The 26881-nt window shown below is 33.0% G+C and overlaps 1 protein-coding gene across 8 annotated transcripts in view; it reads right to left on the bottom strand.

The window, feature by feature from the left end:
- Window positions 1-1613: 1613 nt before the first annotated feature.
- TFPI (tissue factor pathway inhibitor) overlaps window positions 1614-26881 on the bottom strand; it is a 63135-nt gene continuing 37867 nt past the window's right edge. For 6 of the 8 annotated variants that reach the window (XM_057303335.1, XM_026492363.4, XM_026492367.4 and 3 more), the window contains 5 exons: window positions 24407-24445; window positions 20259-20435; window positions 19086-19271; window positions 2829-3008; window positions 1614-2130 (listed from right to left, as the gene is read on the bottom strand). In XM_057303335.1, coding sequence (XP_057159318.1) covers window positions 2027-2130; window positions 2829-3008; window positions 19086-19271; window positions 20259-20435; window positions 24407-24445 — 686 coding nt within the window. In that variant the 3' untranslated portion in view covers window positions 1614-2026. Of the gene's footprint in view, window positions 2131-2826; window positions 3009-6704; window positions 6730-17870; window positions 18014-19085; window positions 19272-20258; window positions 20436-24406; window positions 24446-26881 lie in introns of those variants that run through there. The other 2 variants (XM_048214009.2, XM_057303336.1) reach the window with 2 other exon arrangements.

Consider the following 26881-nt stretch of genomic DNA (forward strand, 5'->3'; position numbering starts at 1 on the left):
ATTAAATAATGAATCCACGAATGGTTTTTGGAGAGAATATTCAACTCACTAATGTGTTATTTATATGTCATTGGTGGCAACTAGTCACTTGACCTAAGGAGACATTGCCCTTTATTTAAAGGTGTTGCTATCCATGTATAAATGACAACAAAGCATATTTCACAGGGATTTTGATTTCCAAAAGTCCCAAATTCCACAGCAAAGATCCAGTTTAAGGCAATTACTTATGTATATATTATGTATAAGTATTATATTTGAAATCAAGATATAAAATTTTTAAGTGAGCAAATTGACACTATTTTCTAATGATACAATTTTGTGCCATAGGATGAAAATGATTTTTAATTGTATCTTAGGACTTCATATTCAGCCTCAAAACATAGTGATTTTATAGCTCACATCAGCTGGACCCTGAATTCATGTGGATAGTCAGGAAGAGATCATATTTTTAGGTAGGAAATCAGCATGAATAAGCTGAGTAATTAAAGATGCATTCAGTGAACAGTGTATACCCTTTTAACTAAATTGAAATAGTCAAGAAAGAGAGCACTAGTTAAGTCCAAAAATATATATAACAAAATAAAAATGTGGGGAATGGGGTGCGGTTAAGTACCAACTAGTGAGTCCTTGATGGATTTTTGAGTGGTATAGAAATATATGGAATTAATTCTTAGGAATTAAATCAATACTGATGTGAAGAATGCAGTAGAGGCAAAAAGCCTGGAGCTTAAGTTTATGAAAAAGGAAGCAATAGTGTTTAGAGACTGATTAGATATGTATATGAAGAAAAATAAGTCAAAGTTGGGTTCAAACTTTCAAGGCTGAGGAATAGGCAGAATTCTAGTACTATTGCTAGAGAAAAGTCATGAAGCTAAACTAAGTGGATGAAGTGGTTAGTTATTTCTAGATGACAAGTTCAAATTTAAATGCAAAGTTAGACATGAACACTATAGAAATGGAAATGTCCAGGAAGCTGTTGAGATGCCAGACTGCAATAGCTGATCAGAGAAGGAAAGGTATAGCTCTGGAGAAAGTGAATTAAGTCCAAGGAAAGGTTAGGTCATTGAGAGTGAAGAGCACATAGATTTTCTAGTAGAATCTTCCTCTTCTACAGAAATAACATGACTTTTTTTTCCCTCTGCCTTAAAGATGACTTACTGGGTTGTATTATGTGCAAGCGTAATGATAAATGAATAGTTTTCAGTAGGTTTAAATATTCTTAGTATTTTGGGTAAGAGGAAAATTTTGTTAAACAATAAAATTGGAAAGTACATAAATGATTTCCTTTTGATCGCCACTAAAAACTTCCCTTTCCACCAAGCTGCTTCTTACCATGATCTGTAATTAACACACAACTATTCAACCATTTTTACTAATATAATGGGTCATAAGCAAACAAAAAGTGGTTAAATCAATCAAAATCAGGCACATGATAGAGTTGACTCTCTTTGTTCAGATAATGGTTTTGCTCAAGATTGATCTGAGGTACTGGTTTATAAAAAAGGAGGAAAAAGTATGTCCAGGAAGGGAAGCACGTGATGGAATTGTATTATTACCAGCTCTAGTTAAATGCATAATTGAGTGAACCTTACAGAAGAAAGTGCTTGTCACCATTTTAGATGTGAAATCCAAAAACTGCTTCATCTTTAATAGCTGTATGTTTTAATCTGTGCATAGGCTATAAAGGAGATCATCGTCTACATGATCAAAACAAATAAATGACAACACATTCTCAAATGATCACCAAATGAAAAAATGGACTGATTTGATATGGCCAGCATTATAATTTGTAGTCAATGGGAAATAGAAAGGGATTGAGAATAAGTAAATTCATAGTAGTCACCCCTTGAATATGCACTTTGATTAGATAGAGAAATTAATTCTGATACAAATGTATTAATAGTGGTTAATACATACATAGAAAATTCATGGAAATATTCATTAAAAGGATTTCAGGAAAGAAAAAAAAATTATAGTGAAAAGTTTCATCCAAAATATTTAGAACTGATGTAATAATGTAACAAATTTATATTTTTTTAACAAAAATTTTTTCATATACTATTTTCACTGTCTTCTTTCTTTTTCTTTTGGTTTTAATTAATCCTCCTTTTGATATCCTTTGGATGAAACCTACAGAAGGAAGAGAAACAAATTTATTTTGCATAATAAAGTAATACAATAAAACATTTGTCTAAAATTTTCTCAAATCATCTTTTAATATATAAAACCAAAAAAAAATTCTTAAGGCTTTAATTTGTCTTTATGCAAAACAAGCTATTTCTAAGGAAGTCATTTCACATATATAAGAATTAGCAAAAATGAATAAGCATGTTTCTGATTTTTATTACTCATCTTCAGTTAGAAATACATGCTCATTTTTTTAAAGCAAACATGTGGCTAAATATGGTTGGTGGAATTATATGTGATTTTTATTTATATATTAATACTCTATAAACATGCATCATTTTTATATTCAGAAGAAAACTAGTAACTACATTAAAATGTTGTATTATAAGATAGTTTAAAAATATTTTGGTATAATCATTTAAAATGAAAACTTAGTATGTAAATATTAAAAGAATAAATTGTTTTGTTTCAAATAGATTATTTTTCTGTGAAAGACATATTATGAGGAATTGTAGTTAACATCTCCAGCAATATCAAGTAAATGTAGTTGAAAAGGGGACATGTATTACCTAAATTTATAGTATTTTGTTTCTTATTATAAATAGAATTGTGTATTTTTCTCATATTAAAATTTGTTCATAATTTCAATGCAATTGTTATCTTAAACACTAGTGAATTAATAGGAAAAATGTCCTTTATACCTTTCTTACAAGTCCTAAGACATGCTTTTTTAGAAGTAAAGTTATTTTCATTCCCTCCACATCCACTGTACTTAAATGGGCGGCATTTCCCAATGACTGAATTGTAGTAGAATCGGTTCTCATTCGCTTGACACAATCCTCTGTCTGCTGGAGTCAGACACCAGGAAGGACCGTAAAATTCTAAGAACATCAAGAAAATATGGTAAATCATATGATAGTTAATCTGAAACTTTCATATTATTTATTGTTTTTGATTATGCTCTTATAGTATATTTATGTAAAACAGCAATCTGAATGAATAAAAGTAGTACCCAGTGAAATTCATGTATTTCAACTCCAGAAAAATGCTTTATTAATCTCCAACTGTCCACTACAGTAAGACCTATCTCTAATAAATAAAAAAGTAGATCTATTTGTTAAAGGGAGATGCTATGGTAACTCTTTATAATGAAAAAAAAAAACTAGTTGTACATAAAAGAAACCACTATTAAAAAATTTAGAAAACTTTTGGGGCGCCTGGGTGGCTCAGTCATTAAGCGTCTGCCTTCAGCTCAGGGCGTGATCCCAGGGTCCTGGGATGGAGCCCCACATCAGGCTCCTCCGCTGGGAGCCTGCTTCTTCCTCTACCACTCCCCCTGCCTGTGTTCCCTCTCTCGCTGGCTGTCTCTCTCTGTGTCAAATAAATAAATAAAATCTTTAATAAAAAATTTTATAAAAATTTGTTAACCATACTCACGTTAACAAATTTAACAAATTATCAATGTTTACACATTCTTTTTGTTCATGAATGTTCAACTTCAGGGTTAAAAGTCCTGATGAGCAATCCTTATACATATGTCATATAATGACATGCGCACTGAAGCTGAGGAAGAGTTGTTTTTTTGTTTTTTTATTTTTATTTTATTTATTTTTTTATTAAAGTTCTAAATGATGTAATGTATTCACAATTTTAAGCATAGGAATTCAGGTGTAGCAAATTCTAACTTTAATCTTCAGAGAAGGATCCCTGAAGAGATTACTTGATTTAGTAATAGTTTTCTTGTGAATTGAAGTATCAGTTCTCAATGAGTTAGATGTTTTTGCAAAAGGAGGAATATTGCTAAAGCCAGTAAGATAGAACATTTACAGGTTTAAACCAGATGACCATGGGACCAACCACTTTAGGAACAGAAGAAAGAAAATGCAACCAGGGTAATAAAAGGATCACTCATTTTCTTAAGGCAAAGCAGAGAAATAGTTTCAGTACAATGGTAGTTTTTAGCTCTTTTGGCAATTCCTGTCAGTGAGGGGAAGCTGGTACTCTAGCAACAGACTTAAACCACTTGATATTAGTAAACCAATATTGCAGGCAAGTTGGTAGATGGTGAGAAATCAATATAAGAAAACTTTAGTGGCTTTGCCAAATAGTGAGATGGGGCACAGCAAATGCAGACAAAGAGGGTATGCTATATATACAAAATTGGCAGGAGGAATCCAGCCAATGAAGGCCAATAGGTTGGGCAGAAAGCTGTAAATGGTTTGATGGCAAGTGAACCCCAGATGAAAAGACTAGAAAAGAAATAAAATGAAATGATTTGAGGGGAAAATGCAGAAATTATTTTATCTAATCCGAATTAATGAACAATAATCCTAATTAGACATGAAAAAATAGGAATCTGCATTTATCTCCTGCCTTCTTGATAATTTAAATGAAGATTAGAGTGTCTTGATATAATGGCTCATATAATAGAGAAATTCTGGAAAACAGGAGTGGGAATACTATAGAAAGAACATATAAGACATTTTAGAGAGATGAAAATTCTGTGTCAGAATTCAAGAACTGTAATCAGCTAAAGAATACTGTATTATTTAGGTCTTTGATTAGGTCTACAAACACTAATTTTTAAAAGAAAACCTTCGGATCTGTAAGACTAAAACATTCAAAATCACGTAGCCTAATTTATCTTTTACATCATCATCATTCTATTTGGGAGTTATAGTGCATGATTATTGCCATCATAAGTCAAAATCAATATGTTCTTTGGTGAGAATGTATGCTCAACTTTCTAGAAACTATTGAAGTCTCCTGCTTCCAATAATGGTTTATGTTAAGAGGAATTTTCTAACAGTATAATAGAGATATACTGTGATAGAGCCCTACTATTGTGCAAACTCTTCCAATATATATGCTCTGGATTCTCATTAATCCAGAACCTAGAATATGAGATGGCTATCAGTTGCTACCACTTCTATCTCCAGGAGTTTCCAAAGTCATCATGTGTATTTAGAAACAAAAGAAATACTCCTCAAACAATTAGCCTAATTTGAGAAACTGAGAAAATTGCTATTTTTTTATTTCTCAGCAAGCACCCACAGATACTTCATAGCTGATATAGGAGTATGATGATATGACTTATACCTCAATTTCACTTCTGCATTTTGTATACAAGATTTATTAGCCCACAGTAAGTTGAAGATAATATATATATATATATATAGATGTACCTGTAAGTTGTACACTTCTTCTTTACAAATGTTAATAATTATGTCTTAAGAGCAATGTTCTACCTGAAGTTCCTTATTCCAGGACAGAGAGAATTTTCTGATGACATGAAGTAAATTCATCCTTCTTTTCCTTTACCCTGTAGTAAACTTAGCCCCATAACAAAATCAAGGCTATTTCAAAAGAGAACAAGCTAGATTGTTACATGTGGGGCTACAATATCCAGACTGAAGGTAACAATGGAGGAGGCTCTGAAACCATGGAGGATATACTATAGGTTTGGTGGGGAGAGGTACCCTAGCTTCTGTCTTCCTTTGGTCACCGAGTCTTCCAACAATGTCTGCCATTCACCAAATCTACTTAAAAGCCAAGGGAAAGGGTACAACATATGTATGGGACAGAGCAAGAAGAAGGCAGGGGATTAGTTTGAAAGCAAACAGATAGTTGACCAGCACAGATGCCATTAGAGAGTTTCACTACCAGTTAATTTGTCCCAAGCATCAGATTGCCTCTACCTGACACTGTTTGACCTCTCAACCAGAGGATGTCTGGTGTGTTGCTTCTGACATCCTGGGTATTGGTTTATAGACTTGAATTGTCCCTCTTACCCGATACTGGCTTCTACTCAAAAAGCATCTGTCCATGACTGACCTGATGACAGTTGTTCATCCATCTCACTTTGTTTGCCCTGATTTTAATCACTACCTACACAGATTATCAAATACAACTCACCTTTTACCCAGTAAATATTGTGGTTCCTAACACTAAGAATACAAGTATTTTGATAGTGGGTTAAAGTTTGAAATTAATTACTAAGAATGTTGTATCATAGTTAACTTTAAACATTTTTTAATACAATAATTATCAGATGGGGAGTTTTTATAAGGCCATTATTCTTCAGAACATGAATTATACTTGCTATGTAAACTAATTATTTCTCCTAAAATCATTTGAACTCTAAGTAGTTAAGACTATCATTGGATCGGGGCACCTGGGTGGCTCAGTTGGTTAAGCATCTGACTCTGGATTTTGGCTTAGGTCATGATCTTGGGATTGTAAGAACAAGCCCCACATTGGGCTCTGCATTGGGCCATGGAGCCTGCTTGGGATTCTCTCTCTCCCTCTGCCCCTCCCCTTCCCGCTCTCTCTCCCTCTCAAAAAAAAAAAAAAAGACTATCATTAGATTACTTTAGCATAGACAACAACAATATGATTAATATAATGAAGCAGATAGTTTCTCAAGGACATGTTAGCTCTAAGATTTTTTTGAGTCCTTGATTATAGTCTAGTTCAATCCCCAAAGATGAAGAAATTGAATTTCTTGTACCTCATGAGGAGATAGACTTGACTGTTTTCAATTAATGTATTTATTCTAGATAAACATAGGCACTCACCTATTCAAAATCCAGACAATGATATCTACAATGAAAGAAAATATAAAGGTTTTGAAGTAGTTGTACATGTAGTTTTTTTGGTCTAGATTATAATTATTCACAGGTATTTAAGATAGAATAAAAAGACACTAACCTGACTTCTGTTCATTTTCCAAAGGGAATTTAATAACCAAATGCATTCTGTCTTGATCTCGCCATTAATAACAAGTTGGATAGCTTCCATTTAGAGGGTCTATGATAGGTTTCAGAATTCAGGATCCACTTATATTCTGCCAGGAACGGCCATGATCTAGTATGACTGCTAAACTGTAAGGTGGCACTCCAAAATCAGTTTTATATTTAAAGTAGTTTATGTAAATTTTCTCTGAAATTTGTATTATAAACTTTAAATTTTATAGTCACTTTGAATCCTTACCATGGTGTCTTTCTGTTCCCATTTTACATACCTAATATTTAGACTTTTATTTTACCAACGAATTTAGGATTTATGAATTACCGCATGAATGGCTGAAAAATTTTTTGTCTTCTGAGAGTGTTTTAGGGAATTGAATAAATCTTTCCTTTGAATAATACCTTCTTTTTTCCCATAATTTTCTAGTAAAGAAAAATATAAAGATTTTAACTTTCTAATTATAATTTATCACTGTAAGACACTGAATTAATACAAAAGTATGACAAATATAAAACAAAAGTTCTCAATAATTTGACCCCTGTCCCTTAACCATTATCAATGTTTTGGTGTATATTTTCCTCCAAATTGTTTGCATGGGCAAAAATATATTAGCGTACTACTCTGTGTCTTTTTATACCTGATAATATTCTGTGAATGTTTCCATATTTGTTCATATATATTTCATTCTTTTTAATATGTACAGTGTTCATTTCTTGAATTGACTACAGTATATTTAATCAACCCATTACTCATATGGATGTAGATTTTTTTTTTCAATTCCACATTAATGGCTCATGAGCATCCTTGCACACTGGTGCAGATATTTCTAAAGACTCTTGGCTTTCTTTCAGTGTAGCTTTACTTAGAAAAATCCCTGAATAAAGACAGAATTGTGAACTATGCCCATGCATTAGCCAGCATCTAAACAAATATATCCAAGATGTTAGATAAAAGATAGATCCCAGGTTTAGAAAAGAACAAAATTTTAATTTTGACACCCTTCAATGAAAGTACAATATCATGACTCTGTCCCCCCACAGCACTTGTGCAGCTTTCTGTCTTAGCAATATAGTGTAGGCATTGAAGTCATCTTTGTATCTATCCCCTCACCCCATTTCACAGGCATGTCTGTAAAGAACAAAACCATCTTATTTATTATTCAGACTCCTAGTCCCTATGACAATTCCCATTATATAGGAGCCACTCAGTATTGTTGAACTGGACTGACATTAAAAAGTATAATTGATTTGTGCCTCAGATCATAAGATAAAATTGGAAACACAGGTTTACATGTCCTCTGATTAGAGAATATGATCCAAAGACACAAAATATGTATTGGTGTTTTATAATTATGTTTGAATTTTAGAAGGGCTTTGTATCATTTCAGATAATCATAGCATTAAGTATATTGAATGAAGATACTTCAGATCAAGGTTACAGGCTTTAGTTATATTAAAAAATTATCACTAATAAAATGTATACAAATAATACTCCTGAGTATTTTTTCCTACTATAAATTTCCATTGACACTGGGTAATCATCATCAAAACTTCAAATATTAATACTTTTGAGCCCTTATTGTATATTAAACATGGGGATAAGAATTTTATACATGTCATCATAATCATCAAAAATTTTATGAGCTGGTACTCTCCACATATAACAAATGAGGAACATGAGGCCAAGAGTTGTGTGATTCTTTCAAGGCCACAAAAAGAGTTGGCAAATTGCAGGACTGGAATTAAACCCACATCTTTCTGTCCATAAGCCAATGCTCTTAACCACTATGATATGTCCTCTGAAAACTAATTAGAAAGTAAAAATAACTAAGCAAAGATAATTTAATAATTATCAGATAAAGAGAAAGCTGTCACAACTTCCCTTTTATATCCAATTTTCAAATTCTCTTCTTTGGAGCTCAGGTTCAGAATGTCTTATATATTTCTTACCCTAAGTTACATGCGCGAAGTTGGAATTTATCAAGTTTGAACAGGAAAAAGATATCTAATCAAAATAGGTCATCAAATGAAGAAACTGGAAACAAGTCTTGGGAGTAAGAGCGCTGAACCAAACAGTATTGAAAAAGCTCAAATATTTAAAGGCAAGAATAATTGTGTTTGCATATTCAATGTGGACTGATTCTAGAAATAGACCAAAGTTCTATTTCTATTTCTAGGTGTTTGTGTACTCTGTGATCATATTTGCATTGGCCAGTAAGATATCCATATAATAGCAATAAGATGTGATAGAAGACCAGAAACCACATTCCACTGTGTCCCTAGAAAAGACAGAAGTGGGATTTTCCTAATAATATATTTTACAAAAATGCTTTTCAAACTTATTCCTGCAAAAACTGGTCATTATTCAAACAGAAGTAGGGTAGTCAGAGAATTACAACATAATGTAGCACAAGATTTTCTAACCTATTCCTCATTCCTAATCTGCTCTATAGCAGTTAATACCAAATTCATATAATAATAGGGATGTGCCACCTAAAATCAGACACACAGATCAATGGAATAAAAGAGCCCAGAAATAACCTGAAACTTATATGGTCAATTTATCTATGACAAAGGAGGGAAGAATATACAATGGGGAAAAGACTGTCTTTTCAATAAATGGTTTTGGGACAACTGGTCAGCTCATGCAAAAGAATAAAACTGGACCACTTTCTTTACCATATATAAAAATAAACTCAAAATGGATTAAAGACCTAAATGTAAGACCTGAAACCATTAGCTCCTGAAAGAAAACATAGGCCGTAAACTCTTGGACATTGGTCTTACCAGTATTGTAGGAGTCTGTCTCCTCAAGCAAAACCAACAAAAGCAAAAATAAACAAGTGGGACTACATCAAACTAAAAAGCTTCTGCACAGTGAAGCTGAAAGGCAACCTACTGAATGGGAGATGCTATTTGCAAATGATGCATCTAAAAAGTGGTTAATATTCTAAATATATAAAGAACTTATACAATTCAACACCAAAATAACAATTCAATTAAAAAATGAGCAGACGACCCGAATAGACATTTTTCAAAAGAAGACCAACAGATGGCTAACAAATACATGAAAAGAGCCTCAACATTACTAATCCTCAAGGAAATGCAAATCAAAACCACAATGAGCTGTCTATCACCTTATACTTGTCAATAGCTAGTATCAAAAAGACAAGTGTTGGCAAGAATGTGGAGGAAAAGGAACCCTCATGTACTATTGATGATTGTATATTAATGCAGCCACTTTGGAAAACAATATGGAGGTTCCTCAAAAAATTAAAAATAGAAATACCGTATGATCCAATAATTCCACTAGTGAGTATCCAAAGAAAGCAAACACACTAATTGAAAAGATATATGCACCCCTATGTTCACTGCGGTGTTACTTACAATAGCCAAGATATGGAAGCAGCCCAAAGTCCATCATTAGATGAATGGATAAAGATGTGGTATATGTGTACACACACACACACACACACACACACACACACACACACACAAACACACAGGCAATGAAATATCATTCAGCCATAAAAAAGAATGAGATCTTGCCATTTGTGAGACCATGGTTGAACCTAGAGGGTATTATGCCAAATGAAATAAGTCCAAAAAAGACAAATTCCATATGATTTCACTTATATTGGAATCTAAAAAAACAAAAAACCTATAAATACAGAGAACAAACTTGTGGTTGTAGGAGGGCAAGGGGATGGAGGAATACGCAAAGTATGTAGGGGTGATCAAGCGGTACAAAGTTCCATTTATAAAATAAGTCATGGGCATACAAATGGCTAACAGACACATGAAAAAATGTTCAAAATCATTAGCCATCAGGGAAATTCAAATCAAAACCACACTAAGATACCACCTTACGCCAATTAGAATGGCAAAAATAGACAAGACAAGAAACAACAATTGCTGGAGAGGACGTGGAGAAAGGGGATCCCTCCTACATTGTTCGTGGGAATGCAAGTTGGTACAGCTACTTTGGAAAACAGTGTGGAGGTCCCTTAAAAAGTTAAAAATTGAGCTACCCTATGACCCAGCCATTGCACTACTGGGTGTTTACCCCAAAGGTACAGATGTAGTGAAGAGGAGGGCCATATGCACCCCAATGTTCATAGCAGCATTGTCCACAATAGCTAAATCGTGGAAGGAGCCGAGATGCCCTTCAACAGATGAATGGATTAAGAAGTTGTGGTCCAGGGGCGCCTGGGTGGCTCAGTCGTCAAGCGTCTTGCCTTTGGCTCAGGGCGTGATCCCAGCTTTCTGGGATCGAGCCCCACATCAGGCTCCTCCACTGGGAGCCTGCTTCTTCCTCTCCCACTCCCGCTCCTTGTGTTCCCTCTCTCGCTGGCTGTCTCTATCTCTGTCAAATAAATAAATAAAATCTTTAAAAAAAAAGAAGAAGTTGTGGTCCATATATACAATGGAATATTACTCAGCTATCAGAAAAAACGAATTCTCAACATTTGCTGCAACATGGACTGCACTGGAGGAGATAATGCTAAGTGAAATAAGTCAAGCAGAGAAAGACAATTATCATATGATTTCTCTCATCTATGGAATATAAGAACTAGCATGATCAGTAGGGGAAGAAAGGGATAAAGAAAGGGGGGTAATCAGAAGGGGGAATGAAACATGAGAGACTATGAACTATGAGAAACAAACTGAGGACCTCAGAGGGGAGAGGGGTGGGGGAATGGGATAGACCGGTGATGGGTAGTAAGGAGGGCATGTATTGCATGGTGCACTGGGTGTTATACGCAACTAATGAATCATCGAACTTTACATCGGAAACCGGGGATGTACTGTATGGTGACTAACGTAATATAATAAAAAATCATTAAAAAAATAAAATAAAATAAGTCATGGGGGTGTAAAGTACAACATAGGGAGTATAATCAATATTGTAATGACTTTGTATGGTGACTGATGGTAACTAGATTTATGGTGATCATTTTATAATAAATATGTCAAATCACTATAAATGGACCCCTGAAGCTAATATAATATTGTAGGTCAACTATACTTCAGTTAAAAGTATAATCAAATTAGTATTGTTAATTCATTAGTTTGTAGTTGTATTTGTGAATAAATTTTGATTGATGGTTGTATAATGGTCAGATACATAATGAGATACAGTATTTTACTTGATATATAATTAAGGTCATACAAAATATTTTGATTTACAAAGTTGAAGTCTGTGGTTTTTTTTCTTTTAAAGGTATCTGTATATTTAAATTTCAGAAACACTTCTCTGGAGGAATCGCATGACTAGGGTGAAAAATGTATCCTTATTAAAAGCAGAGATGGTCCAGGAAGAAAAGGATTAGCAAAAGTAGTCAGTCAGTGGTCACCTAGGGTGACTGTATCTGGCTGGCAGCAGTCTTGGCAGAGGGGAAGTGCTACATTTTTGTTTCTCACCAGCCCTGCTGCCAGGAAGTAGAAGGTCTTATGGATCCTCTCCACAAGTTACCTATTTTTAGAGAGCCAGCTTGTCAGAAAATCAGCATATAAGGCACCAGATTCACCATGCAGGCATATTGAAATTAAGAGGGAAGTTTCTATACTTCTGGGTCTGAGGACACATTATGAAAAACAGGATGCTTTTGGGGGACTATTTAAGTGGATTTTTGATGAAGTGGGGTTTTTCAGAATTGTTGGCAGCGCTAGTGATTAACTGTGGAACTCTTTAGATTATGCGGGATATTTTCTTTGCAGAAACTTTCCGTGGTTGTGAAGTGTAAGCAAATCTTCAACAAGAGGCCAAATAGGTAACAATGTTTTCTTGCAAATCTATAAATTAACTGTATCAGTGGTGGTGTCTGACTTTCATTCAGGCCATTTATATAACATCTCTTGTAAAAGGCCAATGATAACCAAAATTTTTTTAAAAGATATGTATATGTATGTGTTTATGTATATATGTTTATGTTTTATGTTTTTCTTTTCTCTCCATTTTTTCACACGTGTATGGAATCTGGCCAGTAGGTTATACATTGAATACAGTGAGGAGAGACAGGGCCTCAAGTACCTAAATGGTTTGCAGAATGATACCCAATCATTTTCCCTTGACTTAGTGGCTGCCAGGAAGCAATAAGGACTAGGTCAAATATACAGGTGTTCTTTTTTTCTGTGTTAGAGACCAAGTGCGAGAATGAGTTGCTGGTAGGCTTTTGAAGTCTATCTCAAGATTTTGTTTTTCCAAAATAGCATATAGCTGATGTAGTCCCAAGGAAGCTATTAAGAGTTGACATAGAGAAGTAAAGATGCTATGAGAACCAAGAAAATAAATCACTTTTTAAAAAGATTTATTTATTTTAGAGAGAGAGCATATGGGGGGGGGAGGAGCAGATGGAAAGGGAGAGAGAGAATCTCAAGCAGAGTCCCCGCTGAGCGCAGAACTTGATGCAGGGCTCAGTCTCACGACCCTGAGATCATGACCTAAGCCGAAAGCAGGAGTTGGTTGCTTAACGGACTGAGCCACCCAGGCACTCCAAATCACTTTTTTAATCAATGGGTCAGGTCCATTCAAAAAGCCCAGAATCATATGCAACTGATGAATCACAAAATTAACCCCTGAAATTAATAATACGCTATATATTAACTGAATTATATTTAAATAAAAAATTACAGAAAAACAAATAAACAATTCCTTTAAAAAAAAGCCCAGAATCAGTATGAACACTTGAGAACATTAATTTTTCTTTGATAGATATTTACCAGTGAGCTCTATTGAGAGGACTGTATTAATTATATGCACATAAATATTAAAACTTTATTAATTGTATGCTATCAAAGGCATCACATATATGATATAAAGCAGAAATATTAACATGTGCATAAAATGCTACCTTACCCTTAAATGGACATGGATGCATGAATGCAGAAGGTGGTCAGAAGGACTTGGTAAATATGGTCAACATTCTTTCAACTATCATTTGTTCTTTTATAACTGTGGATCACAAAATCAATAAAAAATGTGAGCCACCTGTCCTATGTGTAACACTGATCTGAATACTAAGGAGAGAAGATCTGCAAAACATATAAAACATTGGTCTCTTTCCTCAAAAAACTTGTAATCTAGTCAGTGAGGCAGAGCTAAAACAGCATCAAGTAATATAAGCATTAAGGGAATCAAAATAGGAAGCCAGGAGAAAGGGAGAGGAAGAAGACTTCCTTGTTGGAGTGAAAAGGCAGCTTACATGAGGAGGGCCAGTGAATTTTAGGAAGGAGAAACCAAACATCAGGAGCCATAAGAATGGGTAATTTGTGTTTACTAATAACAGAGTAGGTAAGTTCTACTTAATGGCAATGTCTATTTGGAAGGGACAGAAAAATCTTGTATTTTGTGAGACAAAAATCTGGAATAGTTAGAGGGCTAACAGATAATGCAGACAAATCTAAGACAAGTGGATGAGGCTAAATTAACACAAAGAATGTATCTGTTTTTTATTTTTCTGTAAAGCAAGAGAAATATGTAAACTTGCTTGATTGAAGATCCTCTGACCCTAATGTAATGGATGTATGAAAGTAGGACAGTAATGTCAAAAATGTTATATCTCATACATGTCATATATGCCCCCCTTATTCTGTCTCTGTCTTTTCTGTCTCTTCATATACACACATATGCACATATACACACACATATATATGCATGTCTATATCCGTACATACAGCAAATGTATTATTTAACACGTCTGATATAGGAATATATATATATTATATATATATATATAATATATATATATAGTATATCTGATGTCCTTGATATCTATCCCATGTCTATGACACCTGGTTTGCCTGAGCCAGTATTAATCCAAGCTCATTTTTTTCGTAGATCATGTCCCAACAATATGTGATTTTTTGAAAATTGAAAAACTTTTAAAATAATTTATTTTATCTATCCCCCAAAATGACAGACCCAGTTTTCTGTCAATATATGTATATTTAAAATACATCATTTTTTTTAGCATCCCCCTTTCATTTTCGTTAGTGTCCCTGTTCAGATGACATAAGATTGTGGAGATAATCAAAACACACAGGACTGATAGTCTGAACAAAACAGGTAGACTGAAAACAGAGTAGACAGGAATGAACATTTTATTAGAAAAAAGCAATAGAAGGACTGACTAGAAGGAGGGGGTAATCAGAGGAGAATACCAAATGCTCAAGCTGAAATACCTGGAAAATGGTGGCAGAACTCTGAAAGTTTGGAAAGCTGGAAGTTTTAAAAAGACAAAGGAAAGTTAAAGTTCTTTTGGCTTCAAAGCCCTGTGATCCTTCTACATGACAATATTCTCAACTTGTTTCTACAAAACACATTTGAACTGTGTGTGTTTCCATATATGCATTAATTTAGGTCTATTGTGAGTTCTCTTTTAAAGGTTAATTGTAGTTTTGTGACTGGATGTGAACTGATGCATTTATCTGAATAAGTAGAGATCTTATGAGTGTCTGAAATATCAACTTCTGCAAAGAGGAACTTACAAATAATTGTTTTGCAGGTGAGAAATTAAGGCCTAGGAAGTTAAGGGTATTGCTCTGAATCCCAGAGGTAATAATAATGAGTAATATTTATATAGCATGGAATAGGTATCAGGCACTGTGCTAAGTTAGCCATGTATATTAACTGATTTTACCTCACAACAAAACCTATAAGGTGAGTACTATATTATTACCATCCTCATTTTACAATGGGAGAATAAGGTTCAGAGAGGTTAAAAAATATCTCAAGGTTGCACAGCTAATAAGTGGAAGAACTGGGATTTGACCCGAACTCTTCAGACTCAGTCTTTAACTACTATATTATAGTCCTAATCACAAGGGGAAAGTCAAGAAAAACTAATTGTGGTCGTTTTTCATTCTGAAGATAATGCACAGAACTACACATCCTTAGAGGGATTGTTTTAGAATGATTCCTCTCACACATGTAGTGAGAACAAACATTTATTTTTACCTACATGGATATACTCATTAATTCAGCCAATCCAAACACAAATAATTTGTTCTCACTTGTACATATGGATGTGCTTACAAAAGATTTTATAAAAATCTCTTTAAGGAAGAGCAAGGCTCAAACTTTGAGGTCACCTATATAGCCTGCTAATAATGAAATCTGGAAATAAAAGTAGAAATAAAAGGAGAAAATCAAACCTTAGTTGTGCTTAGTAAGCATTCAAATATCTTCAGTCAAAGGGCTCACTGGAAAAAAATTCTCAAGCTTATACACAATTTTTATTGTAGGGCATGTTGTTATTCCTATGCACTGAATCATAATTAAAACAATTTACGTCTTTTCAAAAGAAACTAATCCAGAGAACCTTATGCATTTGCTAAAACCTTGAACAAGGTTTTATATAAACTTAGAACCATTATTTTCTTAAATTATAATAAAATAGATTAATATAATTGCAAGACTGGCAGATGTAATTATTTTTGAGCTGGAATATCAGCAGTGTCTTCATTGACCTCAGCAAAAGCCTTTGGTGGAGTAAGAAAGGGATAGTCTGGGTATAAGAAAAGTAGGGGCACAATTGCCTTCCAACATTATGCTACTTGGATGAGGTAGAGAAGGGATCATCTAGGTCTTAGTGAAGAGGGACAGCTGCATTTCCACCTTCTGCATCTTGGATGGGGTGGACAAGGGATCGAGTAGATCTTAAAAAGAGTGAGGGCCCAGCTTCATTGTCCCCCTTTTCTTGTTAGCCACTCTTCGTATCAAACTTCTATAGCAGCTATTGCAACATTATTTCATGTTTTAACTTAGGAATGTTACAAAACAAAAGAATGAGAAATGAATATTCCTAGGAAAAGAAGAAAAGGGGTCAAATTGGCTAGAGGAATTTAGGTTTTGAGGCAAATATATACAATAAGAAAATAATTTTCTAGACAAAGAAAAGAGGAAGATTTTCCTTAATTTTAAATGTAGTTACTATGAAAGCATTAAATGTCTATTGTTTTAAATAAAAATCCTCTTAATCTTGTTTTCTTTTAAATCCATGTTGTCAATTTTTAATGTTTCCTTAGTTAATAATTTACTGTTATAACCATTAATTTGTTTTTTATACTTTTCATGCACAGCTACATAAAAACTTAGGACATTAATCAGACAGTATTTAAAACTCGTTTACTTTCTCACATTTATTTTGTCTCCTCCTTTCTATTTTGGCAGTGTGCATGCCAAAATCATGATTTTTATACTTGATAAAAACTTTCTCCTAACTTACTCCATTCATTATAATGATAAATGAATATAGATCTCTATTTGAATTAGTGAAGCAATCCAAACAAAAAATATTGAAACATATTGGAAACTGATTTCATGCATTAATTTTATTAGTAGGTATATTGTATCACATGTCTCTTTAAACCCATTAAGTTTGTTATTCTAAATGTTCACATCTTTCACACAATAAGATTTAGCATGCTTTTCAACATGTGATACTTAACTGGATAAAACAAAATGTCACTGAAAGACACAGGGCTGGAAGGACACAAAGAAACAATGCAATGAAATTACTTAATTTCACAGATAATAAATCAGAACTACAAAGATATTTATTATTATCATTATTACAAACAAAGTAGTGTTTAAAAACTAGACTCAAATTCATCTGGCATTGAATTCACTGCTCTAATAATCTAATCTAATCTAATCTAATCTAATCTAATCTAATCTAAGGACCTGAAGGCATTTGAATATACTGTTTTCAAACTCCCTCTGAAATTTCACATGCCATTTATGACACCTCAAGAGCTATTGGAACACTGCTCGAATGCCTGCAACTTAGGAAATTTAATTCCTATGGCAACCACTGATTTTTTAAGACTTCACATTAAAAAATAAACACTTTACAGAAAGAAACCTTTACTTTAGATTTCACAAATTAATCCTGATCTTTAGGCTGGGTTGAGGGAAACAGGAAGGGTAGGGATGTGGGGAGGAGGGGACTGAAATAGAGAGGACTGAGGGTGAGGGATGTACAGACTTAATTTTTCTTTCACATGATAGTGCTACAAGTACTGAGAACATATATAATGTTCCCTCTTTGGATTTCACATCTCCTTATACTTTCCAGTCCTTCTGTAAAATGTTTCCAGTTCTCTTTGTGACTTCTGAGGTATGGCATTCAGGGCTGAAGGCAAAGTCCACAGACATGCTCAGGTCAGTGTGGCACTGAACTTGATATTTACATCCTTCATTCCAGATAGGGAAGAGTCAACATTTGCAGTGCTTTAAATACATCTGGGCAGAACTTCTGTCTGCTGTTTGCTTGCTTGCTTATTTGTTTGTTGTGAAGAGAGATGCTCAAAGACTTTCTGATTCTGATTGCCACCTGATTCTGACACATGGCTGCTGTGGAGAACCCCTGCTCCACACACTGTCTCTTTTTACCCTAGGGCTACAATTTAAAGCTACAGAACTCTTTCTAACTTTTTTCAACTTTACATTTGAAACTTTCACATGGACTGCTTCTAAGTGAAATATCCAATTCATGAATGAGCACACTCCATTTTTTAAATATAGGTAGGAGCTTATATTTATCCTGTTAACTTTTACCTCTCTCGGTTGTTTTTAACTGCCCAGATATTTGTGGTTTCTGGTTCTGTTTTCCAATATTTTTACTATTTTTCCAGCTCTGCATTTTTTGTGGGCATGTTTCCTGTATGTTTGTTTAAATTTGATAAATACATTGACAGGGTATAGCCCAGGAAAGAATTTTGCAGAAATCCAAAAGACAATTCCCTTCAGAGTGACACAATCTTTGGTGATGGTTATTCAACAAATTCCTAATCTGTCCTGTGACTAAACACCTGAGACCTTGCCCAATGCCATGCTCAATTAAAGAGCACTTTACTGCCTTTGACACAATGCTGCCATTATAATAATTTACCATCAGACATTGATGCTGATAATTCTGAGCATTATTTTATAAGATAAATTTGGCATAGAGTTAAATATCATAGGAAAGTTTTCATGTGATATATAATTAAAAGCCTTCTTCAAAGCATACTTTAAAATAGAGGAAAATTATCATCCTTATGGGATTGAAAGACAAACATTTTGAATCTCAGTATTTCAACACACCTATTATCAGGTAACAAGATCTATATTTCTTTTAAAAAGCAAAATTCTAATATACATTCCACTTCTATTGTTACTATAATATTTTTCTGGGAGCAATTTAAAAAAAAAGAGATCCTTACCCAAAAAGCTGGGAACCTTGGTAGGCTGGGGAGTGACGGAGTCATTATTCACAGAATCAAGTGAGGATACACTATTCGTAAAATCAAGTGGTGTCATACTATGCACAGAACTAAGTGGTACCATACTATCCGTAGACTCAGGCAGTACTGTATTAGTCACAGTTTCTTCCATCCGAAGATCACTCTCTGGAAAACAAATACAGCCAATTAAAATACAACATTGTCATAAGTTCATAATTATACACACAAAGTAAAGCACAGCAGTTGTGTTAAGAAGAGTAGTCATCTATGGACACCTGGGTGGCTCAGTCCATTGAGACTCTTGACGTCAGTTCAGGTCACGATCTCATGGGTCTTGAGATTGAGACCCCCATTGGGCTTGGTGCTCAGCGGGGAGTCAGCTTCAAGATTCTCTCCCTCTGCCCCTCCCCCAGCCCATGCGCGGGTGTGCCCGCGCACACACACTCTCTCTCAAATAAATCTTAAAAAAGAGTAGACTTCTAGAAATTTTATTCACATTGTTATGTTAAATTAATGAGCAGTAAATCTCTATACATATCGTTAATAAGATCATATTTCAATGTGAGTAACTTGTAGTTCTTGGTCAAAAAAAGGTAACAGTTAAAGTTCAAGGCAATCCTTTAATAAATTTTATGGTCAGGTAAAACTGATTGATTTTAGGTGGTAGATTCCAAAGAACTATTTGTCCTCAAATGTTATAAACCTAACGGATTTCAGCAGCCCTATTTTTTTTTTAATGTTATGTTAGTCACCATACAGTACCTTGGTTTTTGATGTAGTGTTCCATGATTCATTGTTTGCCTATAACACCCAGTGCTCCATGCAGTACGTGCCCTCCTTAATACCCATCACTGGTCAGCAGCCCTATTCTTATGCTTACATTGTACTAAAATATTCTCAGGAAAGAAAAATGATGTAACTTAAAATAAATCTATGGAAATAAGCTCCCTTATACATTTCTTAATTTTCTGTTCCTTTTTTTTTTTTTTAAGTTAACACAGTGACTAATTTTTATCAAATTTAGTGGATGCTAATGTATCTTCATCTGTCTGGCTGAAACAAAATCTAGGTAAACTTGAACATCCTTTAAGATGCCTTATTTTTTAAAGAATGCCTGTAAATGAAGTGAAATGAGATGGGAAATAAACTTACCTGAATCCTCACAGGTTTTCTTGCATTGTTCCAGTGATTCAAAGTTGTTTTGATTGCCAAGACACCCACCGTACTTGAAACCTTCACATTTCTTTGACTGATTGTTATAAAAATACCTAGTCATATAACCTCGACAGAGTCCACTGTCTTCATCCAAAAAGCAGTAATCTGGCTTTTCTGGAAATTATAAAAATGTCAGAAAGCAATATTCTTTTTTGTGAATAATTTAATTATGCTGATTAAATACATAAAATAACTAAGTTGAAGTTATTTAAGGAGTAAACATGAAAAGTTAAAGATACAAGGTAAAAACAGAACTTTATCCACAACCGGACAATATTAAAATTGTCCTCTATATCTATTGTGACATTAAGAATAAGGAAGATGTTTCTATTGTCACACATTGTTACTACTGGAATTTCAAGTTCTAAATTTCTCATAGTAAATTTATAGGGCACTAACTATCAACTATTTCATGAATTGAAAGAGTAAAAGATATTGTTATTTTACCCTTGGTTTGGAAGAAATATTCAAAAATTCATAATATTACAAAATACTGTGGCAAAATTTTGGTTCAGTTATTTTTTTCTTTTTTTAGGCTTAAATGCATTGACATTTAGGAATGATCTAGAAATATTTCATATTTTTCAGGTGTAGGCTCTCGTTAGGGAAAGAAGTATAATGTGTTGCTTCATTACAATGGTTTCAATTTAAAAAATATTGGAGTAGAAGCTTTGAGGCGTATGGAAGCTTTCATGGCTATTCTTAGAAGTTCCTGAATTCTTATGCTGGAATCTGTATTAGGTTAGGCATGACATCCTCCACCACTGCGTCTCTTGTTTTTCTTCTTCCCGGCATTGGAGTGACTCCAACAGTGCAAAGGCAGAAAGGAAATACATGTTCAGGGATTGGAGAGGCTTTTGAAAAAAATCTAATGCCCATTCTTTGATAGTGCTCCAAACCAGATCAAACACAGCTGTCACACAAGTTGTGCCACTGTGATCTACATTACAAGCCTTGTCTACATGCATACTCTGTAAAGAAGAAAATTAAACTTATTTTCAAATTGTGATTACAAGATACATGGGGCTGGAATTAGGCAAAGCTACAATTTCCCCATTTTTTCCCCCTGCAACTATATTATCAGAGTGACAAAAATGAGCTGTAGTATCCTTTTACATTTTAAAGCAACTCGTTCTATCTCAGGGAAGCAACACTTAGCAGTGTTTTACTATAAAAAGAGCAGATATTTAATAATGTTAATGATTTCTGCAACAACTGCAAATCTTCAGAAAGACTGATCTTCTATGAGAGCATTGTTTTATTAAATAAAACATCCTATTTTAATGTAGTGTAAAATATCTATCTTCTATAACGTCTCAAAGTACCAATTTGAAAGTTATTTTTTTATTGTTTATTGCCTCATGTTTCTCAACGTGAATGTTACTATTATCCCCATAGTAACAATTTGTGGTTAAGTGTAATTTATGGGACAAGGAAAAAAACCAATTCTTTAAATTTTTATAATACTTTTTAAAAAGAGAATGAGGAAAAAATACATTCAATTACTATCATTTTGATTTGTTTTGGCCTTAATATGTACTTCTTATGACATTTTAAATCATCTTACCAGAGAATATAAGAATTCTATGTTTAACAAAAAGGAGTAGGTAAAATTTATTGCATGTAAGGAATAGAAAACAATAAGAAATTATGCTGAGAAGTATAATTAAGAAATTATGCAACTAGAAGTTGCTATTATTTATGAGGCCCCATTCTAGGACATAAATCTATTTTAGGACGAAGTTGAAATTGCACACTTGTAAAATAATTCCACTTGGGCCTACAGTTTAAAATAAGGTTACAAATCAAGAAATTCATGCCCCGTAGTCCTCAGATAAAGTAACCTTCATACTAAATCTGGATATACAATCCTTGCTCTAGACTAATGCTCAGTTAAAACACAGAATACAGATTTTCAGCTACAGACAAACTTCCACAAGCCACATTAAGATTTACTATTAACTTTTGTTTGAGGCTGCATACTTGACAATTGTCTTAACCCAAACTATTTCAAAGAGGTTGTCTTTGTAACTGTTCCAATGTTGATACTAAGAAGCATATCACAAAGTTAGCTTGAAGTGGTTATGTTTAGAGGTCTTTATTATGAATGGGTTTTGGCATCTGAACATTTTTTAACACTTGTGAATAGTATTGATAGATCAGCTTTATTTTCTAATTTCCATATATAATATCAGTTAAGAATGAAGAGAAGAGGAACTCCTAACTAGGAAATTAAGTACATATCTACCTTACTGCCCTCTGACCACCTGCTAAGCCAAGCGACTTTCCAACCTACCTCCCTGACTCTTGACAAATGTATTCATTCAAGTTGCCTCTTGATCTTTGCTCTTCCTTTGACACAGCAAATCTCTCATCCTTGGTCTCCTACTTACTGTCATATCTCCTATTAATGCTGAAGTTGAACTCTACAGACTGGGGATTCTGGAGACTTGGTGATCTCACTGAGCAAAGCAATGTAATGAACTGAGTAGGTTATAATCAAAATTGAGGAGACCTTATTTTGCTCTTGAATACTACCACTATTCTAGGATGACTAAGAAATCCATAAACCTACTCAGAATGGAGAACATTTTTACCTTGTATCTAAGGAAATGTTATATTTTTTTCTTAATCAAGTTAATGCCAATCTGACAAAACTCATTAAAAAAAATGTAGATTTAGAACTTGTTAAAGGTAAAAGAGCTCTGTTTCCTTTAATGTGCTCATTTTACAGTCAAGGAAATAGTGCATACCTTATTCTTTTGCCTCACACCTAGTAATTTATACTGTGCTTTATCATTTATAAGATTGTTTTCCATACGCTGTCAATTTTTGACTGTTTGGAGCCAATTAACTTTGGTAAAAATAAAATACTGCACTTTTGGAAAAATATCAATTAATATGAATTAGTAGAAGAAAAAGAATGATCAAATTCCAAATCATTAAATATACATTAAATAGCATAACTTTATAGTAAATTTTATCTGCATAAATTTTTTTCCTAATTTCACATTTTTGAAAAAATACCCTAACATTTAAATGTTGGTATTTCCTTTCATGAAAATATCATCTTTTAATTGGTGGATAAAACCCTCTATTTGTAAATATCCCGCATTCTTTGATACTACAGATAATGAATTTCATTTAATTGAAACATTGAACATTTCTTTAAAGATTAATTCAATATTTATAGAAATCTATTTTAAAATTTGTAAATAAATACATCCATTGATAGTGTTTGTACAAACTTTGCCATTGAATTTATTTTACAAATTTTGATTCAAAGTCTAGTAAACCTTAAGTTTATCAGTCACAAAGCTTTCAACTCTTTCTCACAAAATTAAGTCAGAAAAATTAAAATACACTTTGAATTTTGTAACTCTTTCATTTCCCAAGTTAAATAGTTTGATCTCTTTGTTCAGTATTTTCTCATTCAAATGTAAATGACATAAGTGGTAATTGGACCAAGTCAGTTTATAGACCTTCACTAAAAGGAGTGTCTTTCTTGATCTACTGATATATATTTTCATGTGCCAATATAACACATTAATCAGAAAATTATTTTTAGTTAAATCCAATAAATAATTTAAATCACAAAATAAAAAGTATGCAAACACTAAATGTTGACAAGAGCAATCACTTATTGTTAAATATATCCATTTACTTCTGCATATAGACTTTGACAACTCAAAGATATATATCAATTCAGGGAAATACTGGATATAACTTGCTAAAGATACACAATGCTGAAATTATCAACAGAGTAGAGATCTGAGAACTAAAGTAAGATTAGCGACATCTAAATTACCGTTCAGGAGATGTTAAAATAGAATGTCCTTGGCTGTGGAATTAGACTGATCTAATACTAAATATCATGCTGCATTAGAATGAGAGTAAATAATAGTGTTTGAAGACTTCCTTACCAAATATCATATATGTTATTTTAAATTTTTCCTTATGTCCAGTGAATAGCACCATTTCAAAGATCATATGGATTTATGATGAACTCCATATCAAAGAAAACTAAGAATTGAATTTCTAAGTGTCTTACATAAATTCTAATTAGCATATAAATGAATGTTTACCTTTTTCTAATGTTGTCTCTGTCCTAGTCTTTGGATAAACTGCAAGAAAAAACAGTATGTGCATCAATTACCACAATTTATATAAATAAATTATATATAAATTTCAATTTAACAAACTAGGATGATGTATTTATTATCATTAAAATTATTCTTATACATAATGTCAATAAATAGCTTAAATTTCTTATTTTCTCTAAAGATTAAATCATTTTAATTTTTATAAATATGAGTCCATCTACATTTTAACATAATAATGTCTCAAAATTGGTGTTGAAATTTTCTAACACATTGACAAAAGTAAGAATTCATGGTGAACTACATTTACTATTCAAAACACCTAGGACTGAAAATCGTTAAGATAATGTGAAATATAAAAGTAATTCAAGCAGCATACTTTGCATATCAAAACAGATAATTTCTATAGGGAATTGGTATTTGGGATGGAAGAAATCAGAATTATCTCCTTTCCTGATTCCTTCCCCGCTGCATTTTTCAACCCAATCACAAGTTTTATTATTATTTCCAAGTACAGAAGAGAAATGAAGCAAATGTGTCTGTGACATATTTTTTGATTTAACCTCAAAGAATCAGTGGAATTACTCCACTCAAAAACTAGAATGCTACTTGTCTTTGACTCACTATATTCAAGTATAGATTCATTTAAATGATAGGTAATAGAATTCAAATCAATATAATATGTGAAGTTTTAATTTGCTCATGTAAACATTAGGAAGGCTGAGTGATGTTTGTTGTATAATCACTTGTTTTGCAGAAAAAAGCTTTGGTGAAGGCAGTTTATAATTAGTTGTATGGCCGGAGAATAGGGGGTTGGGGGAGTGAGTTGGCTTATATGCCCCTTTCAGCCAAAAATCAGCAGTTATGTTATTCTTTGGAGAATAAAACGTCTTTGAAAAAGAAAGTAATGAGGCCTCTTTTTAAAATTTTTCTAAGTTTTATTAAATAGTCTTTTTAAAAAGATATATATACATATATATCTAATTGTATTTTGAGAAAAAAGGCAGGCCAAATATTTCAGAGAATAGGAAATATAAATGTGTTTAGTTTTCTATGTAGGCATAGCTCTCCTTTTGCATGTAAAGTTGTTTTATTAATTTTTTCCAAATATGTATAATTTTTTGGTGTATTTACCTATGTAATAATAGAAACATGGAAATAAGGAACCTCAGGAGTCTTTCTCATTGTAAGTAACCGTCAATGTGTTTCAATTAGATAGTAGATTGTCATAATAAGCTTATATTGAAATATTTTAATGTAATTAATTTGTTTTAGTTTTAATTAGGAGGGCAAAGAAGGAATATATTCAGATAAATAGTACATCAGACTAGAGTGCTAAATAATCGTTTTTACTGTTTTGCCTGCTGACAGTAGCCATTGGATGGGAACATAGAAATGCTTGATTTCAATGTTCATGCAATATTAAAAAAGATAGCTTGTTTGTTCTCTGATTCCATTCCAAGTTGGATTAATTTACTTGGCATGCATGTGAACTAAAGCAGATATGTGTTTTGACACACTGGAATTTAAATGTATTTGTAATACCAATGATTATCTTTGAGGATTCTGAAAATAACATGGGCACCCTATTTAATTGGTATTTATGCCAACCAATTATAGTCTGAAAAAACAGATAAATTATTATCCAAATTATCTTTTCCTAGATTTATTTAGAACATAACATTTATTAATGATGTCTTCAGGAGTAATGAGAGTATGTTTTACGAATTCCCATTTTAGTAATTCCTTGAACCCCAACATATTTGAATTCACATTTTAAATATTATATTATGAATATTATAATATAATTAATATCCAACAAATTAATTCATACTTATATGACACATTTTAGTAATTGTAATTTTACCCCCATTCTTTCTTCATCTTTTTCTCTTATATTGGGGAGCAGTGGGTAGGAGCTTAAGACTAACTTTTGAAGACTATATTGTTGAAGTCGGTCTAGAAAATATTTTAAGCAGGTGGGAAAATGACTGTATGGGCAGAAGATTCTCATAACTACATAGGTCTTCACGGTTCCAAATAAATAAAACATGAAATGACAAAGTTAAAAATAAAGAGAATGGAAAAAGTATTAACATGCTCTTTAATTCTCTGTGGGGAAAATTCCCATCTAAATCCCCATGAAAAGCCACAAGTCACAACTAGCCGAACCAATAAAATAGCAATTAATATAAACAGCATATTTTCTAGAGCCTTTATACCTGTTTCAGGAATTGATGAAACTCTATGAAATTAAATGTACTACTTTTAACCATGCTATAGAGGCTGACTGGCTAGAAAGCTGAATGAGAATTTGATAATTTGATCTCTTTCATCTAATTCTTTAATTTCCCACACTACATTACACCTATTTTCCAAAAAATAACAATCAAAGATAATGTTGTTTAGGCTATAGGAAAAAAGCAGCTAACCCAGAAGGCAAACATTTTGAAAGCCATG

This window comes from Ursus arctos, unplaced genomic scaffold (assembly GCF_023065955.2).
Source record: "Ursus arctos isolate Adak ecotype North America unplaced genomic scaffold, UrsArc2.0 scaffold_1, whole genome shotgun sequence".
NCBI classification, from domain to species: Eukaryota; Metazoa; Chordata; class Mammalia; order Carnivora; family Ursidae; genus Ursus; species Ursus arctos.